The sequence below is a fragment of the Solanum tuberosum genome, unplaced genomic scaffold, assembly GCF_000226075.1.
Source record: "Solanum tuberosum cultivar DM 1-3 516 R44 unplaced genomic scaffold, SolTub_3.0 scf00626, whole genome shotgun sequence".
Classification (NCBI taxonomy): domain Eukaryota; kingdom Viridiplantae; phylum Streptophyta; class Magnoliopsida; order Solanales; family Solanaceae; genus Solanum; species Solanum tuberosum.
In genome coordinates, this window is record NW_006239538.1 from 117,205 (window position 1) to 142,843 (window position 25,639).

A 25,639-nucleotide genomic window follows, 5' to 3' on the forward strand; every position below is an offset into this window, starting at 1 on the left:
CCCTTTCTCTCCCCTTCCCCCCCCCCCCCCCCCCCTTCAGCTGATAATATGCATCTAATAATGCCTTTTTTTTGTGACAGAAGTTAGCACCCCTGCACCACCGATGATAACTCAGAAGAGTGACGAGAAAACTGATTCCAAGAAGCGACAGACGGCTAAAAAGATTGCCAGCATTATTAGAAACCCTTCAGCATTAAAGTCAAAAGCTCACCTGCAACAGTCACAATTGAAGAAGAGTAGTAATCCAGCTAGTGTCAGAAAGTAAGTTAATGGTTTTAGCTTCTTAGCGCTGATTTTTTTTGTTCGGTCATTCCAAAAATGTTTGCTCTGATAGAAATAACGAATTGCTTTTAATGCGTAGGCAAACAATCGCGAAAAGTGCTGTTGGAGCACATAATCTTTCCCAAGAAAACCAAGCTATAAAAAGACAGAAACTAGAAGGCGGAAAATCCAGACAGGTGAATTTTATCTTTCAGATCTTATTCGCGACATGCATAATATTTCACTTTTTAGCTGACCATGCTTCTTCTTTCCTCCGAACATGGTAGATTCTCAATGTCAAGCCCCAGAATCTGCCTCACAAAACAAAAGTTGGGGTTGCTAGCAGCAGTTCCACCTTATTCGCTTCGACTGCAGAAGTTCATAAACAGGACAGAAAGGTTTACATGACAACATTTTCCTTTTCTTGCATTTCGGAATCTATGCAAATTTGGATGTTGTGAATCTAACTTAACATTGTTTCTCCCCTTAAGATGTATGTTCGGGAACCAGTTGCCCCATTCGTTTCAATAGCAGAAATGATGAAGAAGTTCCAATCTGGCACCAGGGAGATGTCACTGCCTCGCATGAGCAGTTCCACTTCACATGTAAGTCACTGGAGCTTTACTTGAATATTAACTAGCTTTCCTGTTACATTTCTTCTAAAGTATTTTCATTTTCCAGGATGATCCAGCTGGACAGATGCAGAGGAAGCATAAGCTCATATTGACCAGGCCTAAAGAACCTGAATTTGTAACAGCTCAACGTGTTCGTCCAACAAGAGTCAAGAGTTCAGCTGAGCAAGAGGAAGAAATGATGGCCAAAATTCCAAAGTTTAAGGCTCGCCCGTTAAACAAAAAGGTACCTCATGTTAGACATTTGTTCCCTCTTTTCGCGATTTTTAATTGCGTCTTTTGATCTAATCTTCCAATTTTATCTTGAATATTTTGCAACAGCTATTGGAAGTTCCAACTCTACCAGCTTTACCGAAGAGTATACCTCAACTTCCAGAATTTAAGGTATCGTATAGATTGCCAAAGTCATAATTTTCAGTGTAAGTTCGATCTAAATTTTGTATCTTACTTCTGCAGGAATTTCATTTGCAAACTATGGCACGAGCAAATCAAAATGCGGAAACATCAACAGTTGCATCGATAGAATCTACTCAGGTACAGGGAGTGCTTCCTGTAATCACTAATCACTCGATAAAAACAAATTTATTTGCTTTAATTACTGAATATAGCAATTCATTCATCGCAGAGTCATCAGTGGAAATCGTCGCATCTTACAGCCCCAAAGTCACCTGTTCTTAAAACATCACTAAGGGCACGACCTCCAAGGATTAGAAGCTCCAAAGAAATGGAAAAGGAAGAACTCGAAAAAGTTCCCAAATTTAAGGCAAGGCCTTTGAATAAGAAGGTAACGATAGCCACCTACCGACCTTTCTAGAATATGGTGATCACTATACAGGAAAATTCTTGGTCTCTAGCTTTTCCCTTGTTGCTGACTTCCTCCTCAAATTGTAGATTTTTGAAAGTAAAGGAGATTTGGGGATGTTCTGCAACACAAAGAGGCAGGTGACACTGCCTCAAGAATTTCATTTTGCCACCGATGAACGAATTCCACCTCCAGCTAATGTAGCTGATATGTTGTTTGACAAGGTCTAACATTGTCATGTTTCTTACTATCATTTTACCGTCCTTCCCTCATTTTCTTCTCATCATATCTTTCTCTATGTTTTCAGCTTTCCCTTAATTCTGAACCTCAAAATGTCAAGACTATTCCTAGAAACACCACTCCAAATCCCTTCCATCTCTCCACTGAGGTATGTAGTTTTGTTCTTGGTTTTTTCCTTTTTAGCTTTAAACAGTTCCTCATGGCCTTGGCTTTCCATTGCGTTCAGGAACGAGGTGCGGAGAAAGAGAGGAAATTGTTCACCGAACTTCTACATAAACAAATCGAGGAGGAGAGGTCCAGAATGCGCAAAGCAACTCCATATCCATACACCACTGATTATCCAGTGGTACTTAACCAATCTTTTCTTACCTCTACTCTAACACGTGGATCTTGTCCACAAACACATTCTTACGTTCGTCATTACCTTGTTTTGTCATGCCAGATTCCACCAAAACCAGAACCAAAGCGGTGCACAAGACCAGAACCTTTCCAATTGGAGAGTCTTGTTAAGCATGAGCAGGAGACGTGGAGGCAAATGGAAGAAAGGCGAAGAATAGAGGAGGAAGAAGCAAAGATGAGGAACTTTAAGGCTCAACCAATCTTGGCCGAGTAAGATATAAAAGAACAAGCTTTTCCATACAGTGTCATATTTTCAGTATCCAAAGATGGCTTATAATTTTTTGAACATTAATGCAGGGACCCTATTCCAGTTCCTGAGAAAGTACGTAAACCCCTCACTGAAGTTCAGGACTTTAAACTGAATGTAGATCACCGTTCTCTTGATAGAGCTGAGTTCGATAAGAAGGTAATTTCGTTCCCATCTAGAATCTCATGTATTTAGTTAGACTTGCTTTCTCTCCTAGTCATCCAATGCTCAGGTCATAAGTTTGTTCTGCAGATTAAGCAGAAAGAGGTGATGCATAAGAGGTATAGAGAAGAGACAGAATCTGCAAGAATGGTAATGCACATCCTGATTTTATGTTATTTGATTTAATCTTGTGATGATATCGGATTAATTCTTATTTCATTTATGACATAAGTGAGACTTTAACCTCTTGATATGATATGAGAGCATGGCATCCTAGTTATGGCACTTACATGACGGATGCTATGCTTAATGACTTACGTTATGCTGATGTGTGTAAAGCCCCGGATTTTCCTTCTCTGAATTTCGTGTTACTTTCATTTATGGATTAGATGGAGGAAGAGAAAGCATTGAAACAACTGAGGAGAACTTTGGTGCCCCATGCAAGACCAGTGCCTAAATTTGATCATCCTTTTCTACCTCAGAAGTATGTACAGCAAGTTCGCGAGTCTCTCTTCTTATTTTTTCTCCATTCCTATTTCTCTGCATATTCTAAAGCTTCTGCGCATCACAGGTCTTCCAAACAAGTGACGAAACCAAGATCACCAAAGCTACAGATTGTTAAAAGAAAAGAAAGGAGGGCAATGGCCTGCCCGTACGCGCCAGCTTCTAGTGCTGCCTACCAAATGAGGTGATATAGTACAATGATCAATTCAAAAATCAGAGAGCTAACTATTTCAAAAATTGGAGAGCTAACTAGTTGTTCAAGAAGCCTTGAATTCCAGAATGTGAGGAGAGGGTACTGCTTTGCTTTTTGGTTACTCCCAAATTAGAAGCTTTGTTTTATGCTCCAAATTTATCTCATTGTTGTATTTATAATGTCTGTAAACTTGTGTAAATTGGAGCTTAGATATTGTATCTCCAATATTCTTTCAAGTATATATATTCAGTCATTCATGAGTATTCAGTTAAGTTACTTTGCCTTCAATACAATCCATACTAGTCAATTTGTTGTTATATTTAAAGTTATAAATCTCACAATTTATGAAGAAATCTGTGATATTTTTTGGATGAAATAATAATAAAATTTCTTTACAAGGTACGTTAACTACTTTTTACTTATTTTTTGTTATTTCAACTTAAAAACTTTTTTGGCTCACTCAACAGTGTATACTAAATATAGGGTATTAGGTCAAATTTGTCAATTAAAAAAAATATTCCACGTAGCACCATCTGGAAAACTCTTCCTTTCCTTTATTTTCCCAACATTTTTTCTACTGATCTCTTCTCAAAAATGTTCTTCTCTATTCTTCACATAGACAAGAAGGAAGTTTCTCCGGTTAGTATCTCTACACACACAAACACCTTTTACTGTGTGTAATTTTTTGTGTATAAACTATGGTCCAGGTAATTTTGAGTTCGAGTTCCGCAGAATTCAATAACTTTTGTATTCTATATTTGTGTGCATAATAAGCTAAAAGTAATTATGGTAAAGTAATTGTAATTGTGCGCCGCATAAATAATTTATTCAGAAATCAGTAAGCTAAAACTAATTATGGTAAAGTAATTGAAAGATTTTTAGTATTGTGCGATACGATATAAGTAAGTAATCATCGTTCGTTCGATTTTGACTTTTATATATATGCAATGGACACTTATGACTCTGACTTTGGTGGGGAAATTTTTCATGCTTGAAATGAATGAAAATTGTTCAGTGTTGACTTGAAACGACAAACATGTTTGAGTAATTTGTATTGTATATGACTATATGTTATTGAGTAATTAGTTTATATTAGAAGCATTTAGTTTATATAATCATCGTTTGTTTGACTTTGACTTATATATGATGGAGAATTATGACTTCGAGAGTGGTGGGGAACTTTTCCATGCTTGAAATGAATGAAAATTGTCTAGTGTTGATCGAAAACGACAAACAAATAACATGTTTGAGTTATCTGTATTGTATATGACCGTTTGTGCATAGAACTTAAACTCGAGTAAAACATAGTCGTAGTAAGACGTTCATAGCAACTTTGTTTATTACTACTTGAACGGGAACTAACATCGTTTTGGTTCATTGGAAGTTTTGGGAGACGCTGTAATATTTGTTCATTTTCTTTAATTTATAGGTCACTGCATCGATCAATCTTAAAACATGGCGGATGGATATGTCAATGAGATTATCAAGGGTCATTTTGTGGCGACTCGTCAAGCTAGTGAGCAATCGCGTGGTCCTGTTCTTGTACAGTCTCCATCTGAAGCTCCGTTAGAGAAGAAAATGACTAGTTTTATGGTGGATTTTTTCATGGGAGGAGTTTCTGCTGCTGTGTCTAAGACGGCTGCTGCTCCGATTGAGAGAGTCAAGCTTTTGATTCAGAATCAGGATGAGATGATCAAATCCGGTAGACTCTCAGAACCGTACAAAGGGATTACCGATTGCTTTACAAGAACTATCAAGGATGAAGGTGTCCTTTCTCTATGGAGAGGCAATTCTGCAAATGTCATCAGATATTTCCCAACACAGGTTTAACTGACCTTTGCTTTCTGTTGATTGATCCGTATAGTCTGTTGCTTGGGAAAGGAGGGGATGGAGGTCACGGATTAAGGTAGAAGGTTAGTAGGTAGCTGAGCTTTGTCTTGCGTTTCAGCAGGATTAGGCTTTTTGGGAGTCTGTTAGCAGTGTCTGTCATAGTATTAGCCTTCCACACATGTAGTTTCTTGCTTTTGATATTTGTTACCATTTGTTGTCTATTGTATTTCAGTTACCACATTACTTCGCTATTGTTTCTGTTTTTTTCTTTCTGAATGATCTGTACTGCTTTACTTATTAATTAACATGTTTTCTACAGTGTCGTATTTTATTTTATTTTTTCAAAAGTATTTTGATTTGCTGGACTTGAATCGAGGGTCTTTCACTCTTTCCTCGCCTGACTCCACTTGTGGGATTACATCGCGTATGTTAGTGTTTGTATAGTCTATGTTGCTCGGAGTCTTCAAAATTGCATGGGTGATTTTTGGATCCTCTAGAAGTAGTGCATTTTTGTTTCCTTACTGTTAACACTGCCTATTTGTTTTTTGCAGGCTTTGAATTTTGCTTTTAGAGACCACTTTAAGAGAATGTTTAATTTCAATAAAGAAAGGGATGGCTACTGGAAGTGGTTTGGAGGAAATTTAGCATCCGGTGGTGCTGCTGGTGCTTCAACCCTTTTGTTCGTGTACTCGCTGGACTATGCCAGAACGCGGCTCACTAATGATGCTAAGGCTGCGAAAAAGGGTGGTGAGAGGCAGTTTAATAGTTTGCTCGATGTTTACCGGAAAACTATCAAATCTGATGGTATTCCTGGTCTCTACCGGGGCTTCACCATCTCGTGTGTGGGAATAGTTGTTTACCGTGGTTTGTACTTTGGAGTATACGATTCGCTTAAACCTGTGGTTCTGGTTGGTAACTTGCAGGTATGGAGAATCTGAACTCTGTTTATTTCATGAAGTCCTAATATGGACTCCGATGCACTTTCAGCTATGTTGCTCTTACTTTTTAAAAATGTCAATGGGTGCATGTTAGATTCTTCAAAAATAATACATTTTTGGTAGAGTCCCATATTGATGGGGAAATGGACGTGTGCAATCCTCCCTTAATGAGATAGTTTTTGGGATTGAGTCAGGTCCAAGCGTCATGCATATCTTAACATGATGTCAAAGCCAGGTCTATTTCCGTTTGGGCTCTCAATCCACGCTCCAGTTGATGTGAAGCAGGGTGGTAGAATGCCTTAAAGTCTCACATTGGTTGGGGAATGAACCAGTAATCTGCTTATATAGAATTGGACAATTCTCTCCTTATGAGCCACCTTTTGGGATCGAGTAAGGCTCAGGTGCCATATCTTTACAAATTCGACATGAGTGCAACATTGTATTTGAAGAGTCCAAAGCGACATGCCGTACATTTCTTTTAGATTCATATGTGTGATTAGTCCTTATGCATGTTAACGCCATTGCTATTTTTGGTGTTCACAGGATAGTTTCTTTGCAAGTTTTTTGCTCGGATGGGGCATTACTATCGGTGCTGGTTTAACGTCTTACCCGATTGATACGGTGCGTAGAAGAATGATGATGACTTCAGGAGAAGCAGTCAAGTACAAGGGTTCATTAGATGCATTTTCTCAGATAATGAAGAAAGAAGGAACCAAGTCGCTCTTCAAAGGCGCTGGAGCTAATATCCTTCGTGCTGTTGCTGGTGCCGGTGTTCTAGCCGGGTATGATAAACTGCAGCTCATTTTCTTCGGAACGAAATATGGATCTGGTGGTGGTAGATATATCGAGTGATAATGACAAAGATGATCGTTGTGGTTGTGTAGATTAGTTTTGTTTGTCCAAGTCTAACTTTTGAGTTGAGAGTCTATCGGAATTTGGAAACAGCTTTTCTACGGATCAGACTCCACTTTTGAGATTATACTGAATATGTTGTTGTTGTTGAGTTTGACTTTTGCATAATTTCAAACGATCCATGTTATTAGTAATATAGTGTATAGAGATCCTCAGTGGTTTATGGATAGAGATCACCTTGTAAGCTTATACAAGATTGTGTACACATTCCTGGTTGCTTTGCAGGTCCAGCTTCAGCTTCAGCTTCAAAGTGATGCTCCCTTCATCGCAATTTAAGTGTCTTACTTCTCTTTTTTAGTATCTCTTTCTACCTTTGTTAAGTTTTTCAATTACAATATTCTACCGGATAAGTTTAAGATTACACGATTCAATTTTATTTTTTTTGTTATTTCTTAAAATTTGTATTCAATCAAACTAAAATACTTTGACTAGAGGCTTCAATTTGCAAAGAAAGGAGTATGTGTGGTACAAATTACAATGAATAAGGTTGTTTTTTTTATTAATTAGAGGTCTCGATTTAAGCTTTGAATATAAAAAAAAAATTATTAATAGGAAGTGTTTCACTTGAATGGGCTTTAATGCAACGCAAATTTAAATTAATTTTGCTTTAATCTAAGTATCGTGTACCAGATAGGAAAAAGGGTAGAGTAGACTTTGGATTCTTTCGAGGTCAACTATCAAATTAGTTAAATCTACAATAACATACTATAATTTTTATTTTATTTTTGAAAAAAAACTAATTGAAATAATCGTTCACACAATTGATTAGCTAAAAATAATCAGCAGAACTATTCATGTAAAACAGCAAGGCATCGTTTGATTTGAGATTAAATTATGTTGAGGTTAGTTATCTTGATGTTATTTTTTATTTACAGTTTGATTTGTTGTATTATAAATAACATGCATTATATAGGTTTAAAAAAGTACTTGTCTTTTCTTGATCCGTTAAAAGTAATAAATAAAAATAAAAAACTATTTTAAAAATAGTGAATCAATAAAAATGAATTGAAAACATATTTTGATGCCTCAATATTAATTATTAATCCTGATATAACTTTATCGCAAAATCTACTCTTGTCGTACCAAACGACCCCTAAAGTTGACTTAAAAGAACCCAAAGTCTTTCCTTGCATTTCTGGGAAAAAACATTTGAAAAAATCTAAAAATATAATTCATTAAAATTCTTACTTTCCTATATTTTGAGCTTCAATTTTTTTCTCATAAAAGTTGATTTTGAGAAAAAAAAAAAAACTTATTTCTAATACCAAACAACTGGTAAGTCTTCTGATTCTTCCATTCTTTTTAATTTATTATTTTCTCAGCATATTTTACTATCATTTTATAGTCTTTTAGCATATTTTTATTTGCAATTTTTGGGATTAAAAAAAAATAGTCTGAGCTTCAGAGGTATAATGAACGATAAAATTGAGCAATTTGAGGCAAATTTGGACCTTTTCCCCAAATTTAGAGGCGATTAGCCATGAAAACTGTGAGTATTTGAAAAAAAATAGTTTTTGTTTTCCGAGTGAAAATGATATTTGAAAATTGGAGTTGAATTTGGCTATAAATACAAATTGGAGTTGTTTTTGATTTTTTTTGACTAATTTTTAGTGAAAAAAGTGAATACAGCTTTTTGGTGTTGACCAAACATGTTTTTCGGAGTTCAACTTTGGGAAAAAGTTAAAAAAAAATATTCATGGTTAAAGGCCCCCTTAAGATTTTCAGGGAAATATTTCAAATTATTAAGAACCTAAATTTTCTTAGACTTTTGAGGCTTGTATGTAGGAGAAATAAGTGTTGTTTTGGTATAGGAAGTGTTGTCATGTTTTTTTTCACTCCGTTTTTCCTTTTCATAGTTACTTTGATTTGATGCACTTGTGCTGAGGGTACATTGTAAACAACCAATCTACCTCCACGAGGTATGGGTAAATGATAAGGTCTGCGTACTCTCTACTCTCTCCAAACCCAACTTATGGAATTTCACTGGATATGTTGTTGTTGTTGTAATTGGACTATTGGTATGGGAAGTTAGATTTCAGAGGAAAATTTTCGAATTATAATAGCCAAAATTTTCTTCGAGTTTTGAGGCTTGTATAGAGGAGAAACAATTGTTGTTCGAGAGCATCATATTGGTCCATGGAATTAAGTAATGTAGTAATTGCCAACTATTGCAGCACTGAACAATTGAAATTTATCACGAACGAATTTCATAAATCGTTTTATACACACCGTATCCATATGCATGTGTATCTTACTATCTTGCTGTTGTTACTGCATCTTTTTCGTCTCTCCTTGAGCCGAGGGTCTATTGAAACAACCTCCCTACCATCACAAGGTAGGAGTAAGGTCTATGTATACAATACCTCCCCAGACCCTACCTGTGGGATTATACTACTGGGTTTGTTGTTGTTGTCGTATCTATATGCAGTTGCCAAATCTACTACTATATATTTGTGTTCCTACAAAGAGAGTACACCTGTTTAAATGGTGCTCGAAAATTAATTCTCACCATCTTGCACTTTCAGATTTCTTCAGGAAGAGTAAGCACTTAAGCAAGAGATGGCTGATGCTGCCGTCGAATTTCTCTTGTTGAATTTGAAACAACTACTCCTTTATCATGTGGAGTTGCTTTCAGGAGTAAAGGATCAAGTTGAGTCTCTTCACAGAGAGCTTAGTTTGATGAAAGCTTTTCTTAAGGACTCTCGGGAGAAGCGGAGTGAGTATGAATATGTCAGAGAGTTGGTAAGCCAAATCACCATTGTGGCTTATGAGGCAGAGGATATAATCGACACGTTCGTGACTAATGCAGCGATGCAAAAGGCTAGGAGCCCTGTCGGGAGAGCCTTGCACGTATTTGATCACTCATCAAAGCTTCGAAATGTTGCAAAGGAAATTGAATCAATCAAGGTGAAGGTGAAGGAGATTTATGACAAGAAGATGTTTGGGATTCAAAGCCTACATGGTGGAGAGTCCTCTCGTAGAAGTCCACCACAAAAGAGAGTTCCGATGGTGGAAGAAGAAAATGTGGTAGGCTTTGATGACGAGGCTATGAAAATAAGTAGTCGACTTACCAATGGGTCAGAGGAGTTAGAGATCATCTCAATTGTCGGGATGGGTGGCCTGGGAAAGACAACTTTAGCTAAAAAGGTTTATACTGATCCTTCCGTTGAATTCCACTTCTATAACCGTGCATGGATTTATGTGTCTCAGCTGTATAGTCGAAAGGAGGTCTTTCTTGGAATTTTAGATTCTTTAGGTCTCATCACAGATGAAATGTATAAAATGAATGATGAAAAATTGGCCGGAGAACTGTTTAGTCATTTGAGAAGCAAGAGATACCTTGTTGTCATTGATGATGTTTGGACAATGGAGGCTTGGGATGACCTCCAAATGGCTTTCCCAAAGACAGCTAGTGGGAGCAGAATATTATTAACAACTCGAAACACAGAGGTCGCATTGCATGCTAACCCTGAAGGTCTCCCTCACCATTTACGCTTTCTGACTCATGAAGAAAGTTGGGAGCTCCTCTCAAAGAAGGTTTTCCGCAAAGGAAGCTGCCCCTTAGAGCTAGAAGATATTGGACTACAAATTGCCAAAAAATGCTATGGGCTACCGCTTGCAATTGTTGTAGTCTCAGGTCTTCTCTTAAAGAAAGAAAAAACACGTGACTGGTGGAAGAAAGTTGCTAATGATGTTAGTTCGTATGTTGCTAGGGATCCAAAGCAATGTATGGATGTTCTAGCACTGAGTTATAAGCATTTACCTGATCACTTGAAAGTGTGCTTCATCTATTTCGGAGTCTTTCCAGAAGACTTTGAAATTCCTGTGTGGAAATTACTCAGATTGTGGACTAGTGAAGGATTCATACAGCAAATGGGGCAAGAATGCTTGGAGGATACAGCAGAAGAATATCTTGAGGATCTTGTTGACAGAAATCTAGTTTTAGTCGCGAAGAAGAGGGCCAATGGGCGAATTAAGAGTTGTCGCGTTCATGATATGTTGCGAGATTTGAGTGTAAAAATGGGTTCAGAGGAGAAATTCCTGGAGGTGTTCAAAGAATCTGCTCAGAATCATTCTTTGAGCTCGATTTCCAAATATCATCGTCGTCTTTGCGTGCATTCACATTTTCTGGACTTCATAACTTCAAGGCCTTTTGGTCCAAATGTCCGTTCTTTCTTGTGTTTTGCCTCGGAAGAAATGGAATTGCTTCGTGAACATACATCTTTCCTCCATGAAGCATTTAGATTGGTACGGGTGTTGGACTTGAAGTATATCAATTTTCCAAGGTTCCCAAATGAGATAGTGCAGCTAGTTCACTTGAGGTATATAGCTCTTTCAGGAAATTTCAGGGTGCTTCCTGCATCAATCTCCAAACTTTGGAACCTCGAGACACTAATTGTCAGAACAAAGTCACGTGAGCTTGACATTCAAGTGGATATATGGAAAATGTCCCAATTCAAACACTTGTACACCAGTGGGTTGAGCTGTTTACGTGGTCCTCCAGCCAAAACGCGGAAGGATAATGAGGATCCATTTGTAAGAAGAAACATCCAGACCATTTCCACCGTTTTGCCTGATTGTTGTAAAGAAAATATATTGGCACGAACTCCTGGTCTAAGGAAGTTAGGAATTCGTGGGAAGGTAGCTACACTTGTGGCTACAAATGGAGACTCAAGCTTGTTCGATAATCTTGCCAAATTGGACAACCTGGAGACTCTGAAGCTGCTTAATGACACATTTCCCCTCCCCCCATCCCAATGTCAAATATCCGGTCTTCCCCAATCATACAAGTTCCCGCCAAACCTGAAGAAGCTGACTTTATCAGACACCTTCCTTGATTGGAGCCATATATCTACACTAGGTATGCTGCCAAATCTTGAAGTGCTGAAACTAAAAGACTATGCTTTTAAGGGAACGCAGTGGGAACCGCTTGATGGAGGCTTCCGTCTGCTTCGGGTCTTGCATATTGGAAGGACAAATTTGGAACACTGGAATGCTTCAGGCCATCACTTCCCTAGACTGCAACAAGTTTTCCTTAAACACTGCTCAAGCCTAAATGAAATCCCGTTTGGTTTAGTGGAGGTGCCTTCCCTCCAGAATATGGAGCTCTTTTGGCCCACTCCCGCTGCTGCAGCATCTGCCAGGTTTATTCAGCAGGAGAAACAAAAAGGAGATATCAAGGACAATGTGTTCAAGCTTGTCATCTATCCTCCAGATATTTAGTCACTAAATCGCGTCAACTTCTGAAGTTGCTAGCAAGAAGGTTAGTAGGCCTGGTCTTACTGATTTTTGAATAGTCAACCTGATCATTTGGTTCATTTTCTGCATCAAACATGTTATGATAACTCTTTCTTTTATTATTTTCATGCATCATGTTTGCAGGAGACAATGAAATAAATGGATGAAGCAAGTAAGCAAGATAGCGCAGTGGCGGAGATAGGATTTTCTCCACGGGGGTTGGGTTCATCATCTACTGTATATGCAGTGCACTTTCCCAATAAAATGAGTTTGGATGGATCCGTTCCATCCCTCTAGCTTTGTCCTGAGGATAGGTTGGCTTAAACTTACTAGTCATTGCTCCAATTTACTTTGTATTCTCCCTGTGTCACAACAAGGTACAAAACAAAAAAAGACAGAGGAAGAAAATAATAGAACATCAATAAATTTTTAGGGACACTGCTGATGGTTTACCATATATATGTACAAGTTGAAGATAATTTTCTTTCCTCACTTTTGATTTAAATGTTTAATTGTCCTTATTCCTTGACAACTTTGTGAATGTACCTTTTTCTTCCTTCTTATATAGAGTGTGTTTGGAAATTATTGTATAATTACTAGGCTGTACCTCTTATTAATTACATAGTATAGTACTCTCTCTATTTCAATAAATGTGACATTGTTTGACTAAGCACGGAGTTTAAGTTTGAAAGGAAAACTTTTGAAACTTTTGGTCTAAAACATACTTTAGACATTTGTGTGATTATAAATTATTTCATTATGGATAAAATGAAAATTTTAAAATTAAGTTATTTCTAACTATAGAAATGCGACATTCATTTCGGACATACTTAAAATGATAGTATGCTGCATAAATGAAGATAGAGGGAATAGTTACAAAGACCTGGTTGCTTGTCATAATACAATTACAGTGTAATTCCTAGCATCAGGTTTGGTTGTCAGGTGTAATTAGAGAAAATAACAAAAATAGTCCCTTATATTTGGTAGTAGATTTAAAATAGTTCCAGCAGTTTTGCTCCCTTAAATTTGTCAAAACTCCACCAAATATTTGATCAAAACTGTGAAAACGAAAAATACTTAACAGGAACTCACATTTGGGAAGTACATATTTTGTAGTTTATGTTATTCTTGGTCTATTTCAAGAGTCTGGTGCAACTTTTTGAGGTGCAAATTTTGTTATTTTGGTTTCCTTATTGTGTATGATGTAGTTTTTTATGTTGCAGTTTCTAGAATCTTGACGAAAATTTCTAGTCTTTTTGGTGGTTAATTTTTTTCCACTTCCGATTAGATTTATCAATTAACAACCACAACAACATACCCAGTGAAATCTCACAAAATGAAATCTGGGAAGGGTAGAGCAAAACAAAGCAATAATAAAAGGGAAAAAGATAAATATACCCCCGAACTATCGTAAATGGTATGCAAATACCCTTCGTTATACTTTTGGGACATTGGCGCCTTTGCTGTCCAAAAACTAGAGCATATATGCTCTTTATAATAACGGACATACACGTGTCACAATCCTATCCATTGGCTCGACATTTATTAAATATCATATCGATGGACAAAATTGCGCCACGTGTCCCTATATAGTCTTCTGTTAGAGTGAAGGGCATTTATACTCTAGTTTTTAGATGGCAAGGACACCAATATCCCAAAAGTATGACGGAGGGTATCTACATATCATTTACGATAGTTCGAAGTATATTTATCTTTTTTCCCATAATAAAAAGAAAGAAGGCCACTTGCATTTTGTACCTTTCCTCAACTTGTCCACCACTGAGCAATAATAAAAAGGTTGAGATGTTCTCGGTGTGATTATATAATTGAATATTTTTAAATTTTAAATTATAACAAGTAAAATAAACTTCTTTTAGAGAAAATAAGGAAAGCAATAAAGAAAAAGTCAAAAGACTTGCTTAGTATTGCTCAAGTGGAAAGGCTTGCATAATATTGGCCAACAAATTCAATGTTGTGTGGTTTTCTTGTTTTTTTGTGTGTGGAAAGTGATCTCATTTCTATTCATCCTCATCCCACTTCTCTTACAGCTTCCACTTGGTGTTTTGAGAACTAAAGGTATGCTTAATCTGAATTTTGCAACCTCTGAATTTATATACAAAATGATTGTTTATCTTCTCACTTGCTGTTTCCTAGAATTAAAATTTGTTTCCTTATTCTAACACTATTTATTTTTTCTAATCAAAGGGCTAGATGCTACTAATATATGAAAAATAAAATTAGTCACAAACATAAGATACTTTAGGCATCATTAAAGAGTGTGGTAGGATGAATGAGATCTCCTTCTTAAATAAAGGTCTCGAGTTTGAAGAGATTTAGGATTTGTGCCTTGATAATAGATAAACTACTGTTGTGAAGTCCTTCCCCTTAATTTATCCCTATGTGGCACAAATTCGAATCAGTCGAATATAAATAAATAAGACTGGGATAATTATGGTACTTCATCATAATGTGTTTGCCTGATATCTATAATGTTTAGTCAAATTTGCTACAAAAATGACTGGGATATTCAAGGGGTTATGTATAGCTTCAAAAGCCAGAATGAGGCAGCTTTAACTTACCTTTTCTTTTTAGAACTTTTTTTTTTTAGGCTCCAGACGTCACTTATGGGATCACATTGGGTATGTTCTTATTTTTCTTTTTGCTGTTTGTTTGATTCTCGCCTTTTCTTTCTCAAAAGTCAATAAAATTGATCCTGGTTGGGGTAGTTTGAATGTTGCAGTGTTGGAGTCCTCTTGCTTTTAATTACATTAATGGAGATATGTAGCTCTTGTCACCATAAATATAGTGACATTATGCAAGTTAATTCTCCTATATCTTTCTTTTCTCCTTTTCCCTTTATTTTCTCTAGCGAAAATCAGTTTAAATGGAATGTTTGCAGAGTCAAACTGAAAAATCAATCTGTGGGAGGGAAAGCGGAAATGGCTCACGATGTCGTTGTCTCTCTTCAACAAAAACTGCAGGAAATGCTGGTAGAAAAGAAATTTTGGTTCCTACCCGAAGTGGTTACTATCTGGCGTGCTTTTCTGGAGGACTCTTTGTCGAAACAAAATGCTCCAGAAGCAGTGGAACATTTGGAAAGTCGGGTTAAATATTTGGCAACTCAACTTCTAGATAGTATTAACTTATATGAATTGGAAAAGAGATCACCTGATTTCAATCCAGTAGGTATGAAAGTGTTCCAGGATGAGGTAGTGACTGCAGCTTCTTATAGCATAGAGGAATATATGATGAAGGTTATGAATGGTCCGAATGACATTGATGCTTTGTCAACATGGAATACTGTGGAGAGTGATTCAAAATACACTCCTCATCTCCAAGCTACTGTGTTAGGCCTTGATAATGACTTAATGACTATTAAATCTCGGCTTATAGGACCTCCTTCAAAGCTAGATGTCGTCTCTATTGTTGGCATGGGAGGAATTGGCAAAACAACTCTTGCAAGAAAAGTTTATGATGATATTTACATGGAGCGTCACTTCTACATTCGTGCTTGGATTACTGTATCTCAAATGCATCAACATAGAGAATGTTGTTGGGCATTTTGCAGTGTTTTTCACTGGTCAATGCCAACACCTACCTAAAGAGTACTGAACAATTGGCAGAACAAGTTTACAGAAGTTTGAAAGGAAGGAGATATCTCATTGCAATGGATGACGTGTGGGACAACAATGCATGGGATGATATGAAAAGATCTTTTCCAGATGATAAAAATGGAAGTCGTGTCATACTTACTACTCGGCTAGCAAATGTGGGTATCTATGCTAGCTCAGGCAGCCTTCCTTATTACATGCGGTGCCTAAGTGTGGAGCAGAGCTTGGAGTTGTTCAACTCAAAGGTGTTTGGAAGGGAGACTTGCCCCCCGGAGCTGGAGAAAGCTATAAAGCAAGTAGTCGAGAAATGTCAAGGACTACCACTAGCAATAGTTGTGGTTGCTGGATTTTGTTCCAAGATTAGCAAGACGAAAAACTGTTGGGAAGATGTAGCACATAAAATTGGTCTGGTTGTGAGTAGGGATACAAAAGAATGCCTGGACTTACTTGCATTGAGTTATAACCATTTGCCACATCACTTGAAGTCATGCTTCCTGTATATGGGAGCTTTTCCAAAAAACATTGAGATTAGTGTTTCAAGACTAATCAAGCAATGGATTGCTGCGATGTTTGTAAACTGCACACCTGAAAAGGACTTCGAAGAAGTTTCTGAGGGATACCTAAGAGATCTTATAGATAGAAGTCTAATTATGGTTAAGAAAATGACCTCAAGTGGCAAAGTCAAAACATGTGAGGTTCATGATCTATTGTATGATATAATTGTAAGAGAATCACAGAAAGAGAGATTCATCTACTTTACCAAATCTAATGTGATTGTTTCTCCATCAGTGGCATCTTTTGAGTATTGCATCATTTTCAATTATTGGAAAGACCTATGGACACATTTAGACCTTGATTATGATATAGTTATACCTTCACTTCCTTGGGCAAATTCCTTTCTTTGTTTTGGAAGAGATGGAACAACTGGATTTTGTCATCAGATTGATTCATTTATCACCTTTACCAACTTCACAATATTAGCAGTATTGGATCTATGTTTTCAGCCATTTGACCATCTACCATCAGAAATATGGAAATTATATAGTCTGAGGTATCTTGCCCTTGCCAGTTTTGATGTTCTCCCTCCATCAGTGAGATATTTAAGGTTTCTTCAGACACTAATTTGTTACAGTCACCAGACTAGTATTTGTTTGCCAGTAGATATACGGGAGATTGAACAATTAAGACATCTCTATTTCAGGAAATGCTGCTACTTTTCTGATAATCCAAAAGATTATGTTTACAGGTTTAGTCAATTAGATCGTGCATTAACCAAGATGCAAACCCTTTCTTACATTAGCTTTGGTAGTGTTACAAAAAGCATCTTTGAAGGCATGCCCAACCTGAAGAAGTTAGGGATTCGCGAACGTAGAGAAGAGTGTTTGACTGCTGAACAAATGTCTGGAAACTCAAGAAGTTGGTTCTGATGAAGCACCTCGAAGCACTTAAGTGTTTCTTTATCAACCCATGGACACTTCAACAATGTGTTGTTTTCTCACCAACCCTCGAGAAATTGACGTTGCGGGGGTGCCAATTGCCATGGAACCAAATGACATTACTATGCAAGTTACCCAAACTCGAGGTGCTCAAACTCAAGTATTATGCTTTCCAAGGATCAAAATGGGAGCCAACTGACGAACGTTTTCAGCAGTTAAAATACCTTTTGTTGGATGGGACTGATCTTATGCACTGGAAAGCTACTTCTATTCAATTCCCTAAGCTTGAGAATCTTGTTCTGAAGAACTGTGGTTGCCTGTATGAGATTCCGGATGATGTAGCAGAGATACCTACACTGCTGTTCATTGAATTGTATCATTGTAGCTCTTCAGCTGACGACTCGGCAAATAGGATTCGAGAAGAACAAATTAGTATGGGAAATGATGATCTTGTGGTGCGGATCCACAAATTCCCTAACTGTAAGTTTTATATTCTTTCATTAAATTCTCTAGTGCATTGAATAAAATTTTCTTTTGCGCAAACCACAAAAATCAACTGATACCATCCCATAATAAAGTTTTTGCTCTATCTAAAAGTCTAAACCTTTGTATATTTCCACATTCACGGTCTATAAACTGTAGAGTAACAGTTATTGTGTTGCGCTGAACCCTAAGGCATGTGTTTGTTTGAAATTTGGCGTGCCCCTCGACAAGCAATGAGGCTAATGCATAGGTTTCAACTTCTAAGCTTCTAATTCTTTTGTGACTGCCGAGGATATCAAGAGTTATTTAGGTTGCGTTGATGATACAAACCCTTTTTTTTCTCCCAGAGAAGTCATCTTTTCCCAGGAATGATTCATCAACTTGGTTTCTTTTGGGATGTTACTATGTGCATACAATGGTGGACCTGCGTATTGAAGATTGGTGGAACCACCTTGTCCAAGGTTTGCTCGAAAATTTCACTGTGTATCAATAGGTAAAATTTTTATTCATATGGTGAATTTCCTCGACTTTTTCGTCGGTGTATTCTTTATATTTTGACTCCCCTTAGGGAAGTTCTCACTCCATCTCTGGTTATATTGGTTGACGAATACTAAAATGATTTAATTTTTTCATTCAGCACTCATATCATTGAATAGGACTGACAGAAGGGGTACTTAAACACCTTCTCAGGGATTTTAATCCTCTTAGAAATACTATTTTCATTTGGAACTTTTGGTTTGTTGGTGTGCATGTGTTGAGTGATTCCAATCACACATTTGTCCTTGTCTTAAAGCTACTTTCTCCGTTCCATATTAGTTGTCATGTTTCGCACCTAGAGAGTCAAACTATGTTAACTTTGACCAGTATACAAATTGACATGAAAAATGTTGCAACTTGTTGTACTTACCGTTTTGTGAAACAGTTATATGGCCAGTGTTGATAAAGTTGAGAATCAAAGAATCAACAGTTTCTTATTGGGATCACTTTGTGTACCATTCTTTGAGGCTCACATTTATCTAAAGCGCATGGCTTGCCCCATCAAACAGTTGCACTTTGTTTTATCGCTTTAAGTGACAAAGCAATGGCTTTAATAACACTGATCATAACCCTGTCTTTTTTGCCGTTCCATGCGGTCCTAATTTACTAATCATGGTTATATTGGTGATCATTAGTTATGCAGCACATTGTCTAAGTTCTCGACTTCCTTAAGATAGTTTGGTAGCAAGTATATGTTTAATCCTTGATCTGAAATCTGTGTCTCAAATTGCATGCTAACATTGTATTTATGTTTGTGAGAGGATACTGTTCTTGTTATCATATTTACATGCAGTTTTGCCTTTACTCAACCTTTGATATGGTGCACATGGATGAAACAGGTTAGCTGAATAGTGCAGTAGCGGAGACATGATTTTCACCGAGGGGTTCACCATCTGCTATATAACATAAAAAATATTTGTGACCTTGTATATTGTGTAATTTTATGACAAAGGGGGTTTGGATGCCTCCCTTCCATCCCTCCAGTTCCGCCTAGAGATAGGGTTGGACATCCTGTCAAACTTTCTAGCATTGCACTTTCCTATTTCTATGTACTTCATATTCTCACAATGTCCCAACTATTTGATGATTCAATCAATATTTACAACAAGGTGCAAAACTACATCAATAAATTTATAGGGAGACCGTTGATGGACCTCTTCACAATGTATATACAAGTTGAAGATCATATTCCTTCCTCAATTTGAATCAAAGATTTAATTGTCCTTATTACTTAACTCTTGTTCAATGGACATTCTTTCCTCCCTCTTATTTAGAGTGTGTTTAGAAATCACCTTAAAATTATCAACCTGCACATCCTAGTAATTACACAGTATAGTAGTTATAATGATATGCATGTTTGTTATAATGTAATTACAGTGTAACTTTTAGCATCACGTAGTAAAAAACAAAAACTAAAATAGAAGTTAATAATCAAAAATAAAATAAAAGCTTTTTTTTTCCAGATGAATATGTAGATTCCTTTTGGAGAATAGAAAGCAAAAGCAAAAGAATAAGAAAGGATTGTATAGTGTTGCTCAAGTCAAACAGATGAGAACATTTTATATTGTGTGGGGTTGCTTAAAAATTGACAAGTTGAAAGTGAAAGAGCAATTATTGATCATTTCTTTTCATCATTTGACTTCATCTTCTTCCCATTTCTCTTACTGCTTCTTCTTTACAACATTATTTTTGCTCTGCTAACACTTCTACAAATTCTAGAACTATTTTATTCTACTTTATTACAGCTTCCACTCGGTGTTTTCATTAGTGATCTTTTCCAGCTCAGTGACTGGTATGTTTATTCTGAATTTACAACTCTGAATATATATAAATTGATTGTTATTTTCTCCATCTATCGGAACAACCTCTCTATCCAACGAAAGTAGGGACTAGGGACTATACTAGCTATGTTGTTGTTGATTGTTATTTTCTTTGTCTATCGAAACGACCTCTCTATATCACGAAGGTAGGGAATATACTAGCTATGTTATTGTTGATTGTTATTTTCTCTGTCTATCGAAACAACCTCTCTATATCACGAAGGTAGGGGCTATACTAGCTATGTTGTTGTTGATTGTTATTTTCTCTGTCTATCGGAGCAACCTCTCTATATCACGAAAGTAGGGACTATACTAGCTATGTTGTTGTTGTTGATTGTTATTTTCTCTGTCTATTGAGACAACCTCTCTATCCTACAAAGGTAGGAACTATACTAGCTATGTTGTTGTTGCTTGTTGTTTTCTTTGTCTATCGTAACAGCCTCTCTATCCCACGAAGGTAGGGATTATACTAGCTATGTTGTTGTTGATTGTTGTTTTCTCTGTTGCTATTTCTGGAGTGTTTGGACTTGTTTAACTGATATAATATTAGTTGCTTGCGGTCATCAGAAAAAATAATATTAGTTGCTTGCTGTTTTGGGTTTTTAAGAAGTATGGTCATCCTTCGGAATCTGAACTCTTATAATCACTTGAGCTTTTGTGTGAAGCTTTTGTGTTCTGCTTAAGAAATGTTTTTTTTAAAGAAACCATACTTGTATATTTGTATTTGGTTTTGGTTTGACTTTGGAGAGCTAATTGATATGTGAAAAAGTTTTGGAAACTATTCATGAGGACATTTACTTTAGGTATTTTTTTTACTTTGTATGTTGTTGCTATCGTATTTGCTTCAAGTGCTTTTTTTACAAAGAAAATCTGATTTTAGTTTGTTATTGGTTTCTGGAAAAGCATTTCTGATTTAATTTCCTACAATCAAAACAAAAGTTTTGAAGTGTATTTCTCTTTTTCTTCCCCGTATTTTTTCTAATCAAAGGGGCTAGAGCTACTAATAAATGAAAACAAATATAGCCACAAAGAGAATATACCTATAGAATTTAGGCAGCATCGAGTGTGGTAAAATGGATGAGAATCTTTCTATCCTTAAGAAGAGGTTTCGGGTTCTAGTCTTGATAATGGATAAACTCCTGGTGTAGAGCCTTCACCCTTTGGTGACACTAAGGGTCCAAAGGCGGGTTCAGGATTTTGAGCATGAATTCAAGTTAGTTAAACCATTGAGTTTCGGATGTCAGGTGGTTAGAAGTTCTTTTTTTTCCTTTTGCTTTTAGCTGTTTGATTTTTTGACTTCTCTTGCTCATCAAGAGTCCACAGTAAATGCCAGTATTGCAGATTTGGACTTTGGACTTGTGTGTAATTACATCAGTGGAACATTTGCAGGGTCAATTTAAGCACAACGTAGAATAATTTCATACAAATTAAAAAATCAATCTGTGGGAGAGAAGAAGAGGAAATGGCTCATGCTGCCGTCATATCTCTTCAACAAAAACTACAGGAACTGCTGAAAGGTGACAATTCTCGTTACCCTGCATTACGTCAAGCAGTCAGTTCTTGGCATGCATTTTTGGCAGACTCTTTGTCGATTAGAAATGCTCCAGAAGAAGTGGAACATTTGGAAAAGCAGGTTAAATGTATGGCAACTGAACTTCTAGGTAGCATCGACTTATATGAATTGAAAAAGAGTACAACTGGCCATTTCTATCCAAAAAATTGGGAATTGTTCCAGAAAGAGGTAGTGACTGCAGGTTCCGATAGCATAAAGGCATATTTGATGAAGGTTATGAATTCTCGAAATGATTATGATGCTCTACTAACACGAGATACTGTGGAGAGGGATTCAGAATACAGTCCCCATCTCAAAGCTACTGTGTTAGACCTTGATAATGACTTAATGACTGTCAAATCTCGGCTTATAGGGCCTCATTCAAAGCTAGATGTCGTCTCAATTGTTGGCATGGGAGGGATTGGCAAAACGACTCTTGCTAGAAAAGTTTATGATGATATTTATATGGAGCATCACTTCTACATTCGTGCTTGGATTACTGTATCTCAAATGCATCAACTTAGAGAAATGTTGTTGGGCATTTTGCGGTGTTTTTCACTGGTCAATGATAACACCTACCTAAAAAGTACTGAGCAATTGGCAGAACAAGTTTACAGAAGTTTAAAAGGAAGGAGATATCTCATTGCAATGGATGATGTGTGGGACACCACTGCATGGGATGTCGTGAAAAGATCTTTTCCAGATGATAAAAATGGAAGTCGTGTCATACTTACTAGTCGGCTAGCAAATGCTGGTATCTATGCTAGCTCAAGCAGCCCTCCTCATTACATGCGGTGCCTAAGTGTGGACCACAGCTTGAAGTTGTTCAACTTAAAGGTGTTTGGAGTGGAGACTTGCCCCCTTGAACTGGAGAAAGCTACAAAGCAAATTGTCGAGAAATGTCAAGGACTACCACTAGCAATAGTTGTGGTGGCTGGATTTTGTTCCAAGATCAGCAAGACGGAAAATTGTTGGGAAGACGTAGCACATAAAATTGGTATGATTGTGAGTAGGGAAACAGAAGAATGCATGGACTTACTTGCCTTGAGTTATAAACATTTGCCACATCACTTGAAACCATGCTTTCTATATTTGGGAGCTTTTCCAAAAGACTTTGAGATTAGTGTTTCAAGACTAATCAAGCTATGGATTGCAGCAGAATTTCTAGAACACACATTTGAAATGGACTTCGAAGAAGTTGCTGAGGGATACTTAAAAGATCTTATAGATAGAAGTCTAATTATGGTTAAGAAAAGGACCTCAAGTGGCAAAGTCAAAACATGTGAGGTTCATGATCTGTTTCATGATTTAATCATACGAGAAGCATGGAAGGAGAGATCAATCTACTTTACTAAATCAAATGTGATTCTTTCTCCATCAGTGGCATCTTTTGAGCATCGCATCATTTTCAATTTTCACAGAGTCTCATTGACACGTTTAGAGATCATTTATGATCAACCTTCACTTCCTCATGCAACTTCCTTTCTTTGTTTTGGAAGAGATGGAACTCCTGGATCCTGTTCTCAGGTTGATTCGTTTATCACCTCTACTAACTTCACATGGTTAACAGTTTTGGATATATGTTTTCAGCCATTTGACCATCTACCATGTGAAATATGGCAACTATCTTCATTGAGGTATCTTGCCCTTGCCAGTTTTACTGTGCTCCCTCCATCAATATGCAATCTTAGGTATCTTCAGACACTAATTCGTTACAGTCACCAGGCTAGTATTTGTTTGCCGGCAGAGATATGAGAGATTAAACAATTAAGGCATCTCTATTTCAGGAAATGTTGCTACTTTCCTAACATTCAATCTGAACAAAAAGATTATCCGGGCAAGTCTAGTCACTCTAATCTTGCATTAACCAGGCTGCCAACCTTTTCTTATCATCCGGGTGAGTTCAGTCGCTCTAATCTTTCACTAACCAAGCTGCAAACCCTATCTTACATTACCTTTGCTAGTATTAAAAGCCACATCTTCAAAGGCATGCCCAAACTGAAGAAGTTAGGAATTCGTGAAAGTGAAGAAGAGCGCTTGACTGCTAAACAAATGTCTGAGGAACTCAAGAAGCTGGTTCTGTTGGAGAAACTTGAAACACTCAAGTGTTTCTTTATCAAACCATGGATACTTAAACAATGTGATGTTTTCCCACCAACCCTCAAGAAATTGACGTTGCGGGGGTGCCAACTTCCATAGAACCAAATGACAATACTCTGCATGTTACCCGAACTAGAGGTGCTTAAGCTCAAGGATTATTCTTTCCAAGGATCAGAATGGGAGTCAACTGACGAACGTTTTCAACAGCTAAAATTCCTACTGTTGGATGGAACTGATCTTATCCACTGGATAGTCAATTCTATTCAATTCCCTAAGCTCGAGAGTCTTGTTTTGAAGAACTGTTATTGCCTCTCTGAGATTCCTGATGATGTAGCGGAAATACCTACATTGCAGTTCATTGAATTGTATCATGTAGCCCTTCTGCTGATGTCTCTGCAAATAGGATTCAAGAAGAACAACATAGCATGGGAAATGAAGATCTTGTGGTGCGAATCCACAAATTTTATAACTGTAAGTTTTACATGCATTCGTTGAATCAACGCGTATACCATCTTATTTTGTTCTATCTAAACCATAGTATATTTCCGCATTCTGTTGCAGCTGAAACTTAAGGTCTGCGTTCATTTCACCTCAACAAGCATATATAGAGGCTAATGCAAAGGTTTCAACTTGTAAACTTCTAATTCTTTTGTGATTGCTGAGGAAATCAAGATTTATTTAGGTTGTATTAATGATACAAAACCTTTTTTTGTCCCAGGAATGATTCATCAACTTGAATTTCTTTTGGGATGTTACTATTGTGCATAGTGCATACAATGACGGACTTTGATTTGTTGCACTTGAGCTGAGGGTCGTTCGAAAAAAGTCTATCGGTTTACATGAGGTAGGGATAAGGTTTGCGTGCACTCTACCCTCCTCATACCTTACCTTTGGAATTATATTGGATATGTTGTTGGTGGAAAATAGAGTGTAGATAGGACGGCTGCCTACAGGTGGTAGGGTAGAGTGGGTGGCATTGCTTTGCAGCCAATCTTTCTAATTGTGGGTGGGCTGGGTTTAGAGAGAGTGAAATTGATTACTATCTCGTAATAACGTTGAGACAATTAATGTATGAGATCTACTCAATGCTAGATCAGTTGTCTCGTAATAAAACAGTCGTTGCTGATTTTTTTTCTCGATTCCTTCTTCCAAAAACTACCATAGCTTGGAAAAACAAAAAATAAGAAGACCCTATGAAGAATATGATAAAAAAATTCATAATAGAGTCTCATCACAACGATCAAGTTAATTATCTTCATAATTACTAGATTACCTAATATTTTATAAAATTCCAAAAGGATAGCATCTTATAAAAATCACACCAACTTTAATTTATGCATGCTGCAAATTAATAAAAGTAATAATAACAAGTAGGGGTGAGCATCAGTTGGTTCAGTATGATTTTATGTTTTATCGGTTTGGTTCGATACTTGATTTTTAAATACGTCAAATCAATAAGATATTTTTTAATTGATTTTGGTCCTTCTCGGTTCGGTTTTCGATTTAACCAATAAGAAAATGCTTATAAAATAAATTTATGACTTCTCCAATAATTTGACGCTACAAGACAATGATGCAACTTTACAAACACTCATAAAATTGAAACAACAATAGCTAACATGAAAAGAACTATACAAGTGTAACATGAAGAGAAATTAAGAGGAATATGGTTCTTACTTTAGTTTTTAATATTTTGGATAATGTGAAGTTTTGAACTCAAAGTAAGTGTGAATTGAAGGCTA

The 25,639-nt window shown here is 36.8% G+C and overlaps 4 protein-coding genes and 1 pseudogene across 7 annotated transcripts in view; all 5 read left to right on the forward strand.

Annotated features, from left to right (window-relative positions):
• The window catches only part of LOC102594438 (protein TPX2-like), a 6,887-nt gene extending 3,175 nt beyond the window's left edge, over positions 1-3,712 (forward strand). The window contains exons 5-20 of one of the 2 annotated variants that reach the window (XM_006366242.2): positions 81-261; positions 362-458; positions 549-659; positions 753-866; positions 943-1,119; positions 1,215-1,277; positions 1,350-1,427; positions 1,519-1,677; positions 1,785-1,919; positions 2,003-2,083; positions 2,162-2,281; positions 2,378-2,544; positions 2,632-2,740; positions 2,834-2,893; positions 3,133-3,227; positions 3,315-3,712. In XM_006366242.2, coding sequence (XP_006366304.1) covers positions 81-261; positions 362-458; positions 549-659; positions 753-866; positions 943-1,119; positions 1,215-1,277; positions 1,350-1,427; positions 1,519-1,677; positions 1,785-1,919; positions 2,003-2,083; positions 2,162-2,281; positions 2,378-2,544; positions 2,632-2,740; positions 2,834-2,893; positions 3,133-3,227; positions 3,315-3,435 — 1,868 coding nt within the window. In that variant the 3' untranslated portion in view covers positions 3,436-3,712. The remainder of the gene's footprint in view (positions 1-80; positions 262-361; positions 459-548; positions 660-752; positions 867-942; positions 1,120-1,214; positions 1,278-1,349; positions 1,428-1,518; positions 1,678-1,784; positions 1,920-2,002; positions 2,084-2,161; positions 2,282-2,377; positions 2,545-2,631; positions 2,741-2,833; positions 2,894-3,132; positions 3,228-3,314) is intronic. The other variant, XM_006366243.2, reaches the window with a different exon arrangement.
• A 267-nt stretch (positions 3,713-3,979) lies between these two features.
• LOC102594983 (ADP,ATP carrier protein 1, mitochondrial-like) lies at positions 3,980-7,344 on the forward strand. The gene is made up of 4 exons (XM_006366244.2): positions 3,980-4,079; positions 4,870-5,264; positions 5,822-6,193; positions 6,752-7,344. Exons 2-4 carry the CDS (start codon positions 4,896-4,898, stop codon positions 7,058-7,060), a joined length of 1,050 nt encoding a protein of 349 aa, XP_006366306.1. The 5' UTR covers positions 3,980-4,079; positions 4,870-4,895; the 3' UTR covers positions 7,061-7,344.
• Positions 7,345-8,277: 933 nt separating this feature from the next.
• Positions 8,278-12,951, forward strand: LOC102595315 (putative late blight resistance protein homolog R1B-14). Its single transcript, XM_006366246.2, has 3 exons — positions 8,278-8,395; positions 9,646-12,383; positions 12,503-12,951. Exon 2 carries the CDS (start codon positions 9,680-9,682, stop codon positions 12,341-12,343), a length of 2,664 nt encoding a protein of 887 aa, XP_006366308.1. The 5' UTR covers positions 8,278-8,395; positions 9,646-9,679; the 3' UTR covers positions 12,344-12,383; positions 12,503-12,951.
• A 1,284-nt stretch (positions 12,952-14,235) lies between these two features.
• On the forward strand, positions 14,236-21,249 carry LOC102597623 (putative late blight resistance protein homolog R1A-10; annotated as a pseudogene).
• On the forward strand, positions 19,946-25,036 carry LOC102596092 (putative late blight resistance protein homolog R1B-12). Of its 3 annotated transcripts, none has more exons than XM_015304819.1 (4): positions 19,946-20,217; positions 21,635-24,368; positions 24,459-24,529; positions 24,616-25,036. In XM_015304819.1, exon 2 carries the CDS (start codon positions 21,708-21,710, stop codon positions 23,550-23,552), a length of 1,845 nt encoding a protein of 614 aa, XP_015160305.1. In that variant the 5' UTR covers positions 19,946-20,217; positions 21,635-21,707; the 3' UTR covers positions 23,553-24,368; positions 24,459-24,529; positions 24,616-25,036. The 3 variants fall into 3 exon arrangements, with proteins under 3 accessions (XP_015160305.1, XP_006366309.1, XP_015160304.1); XM_006366247.2 differs by having other exon boundaries at positions 24,459-24,519; XM_015304818.1 differs by lacking the exon at positions 19,946-20,217 and having other exon boundaries at positions 21,341-24,368; positions 24,459-24,519.
• The last annotated feature ends 603 nt before the right edge of the window (positions 25,037-25,639 follow it).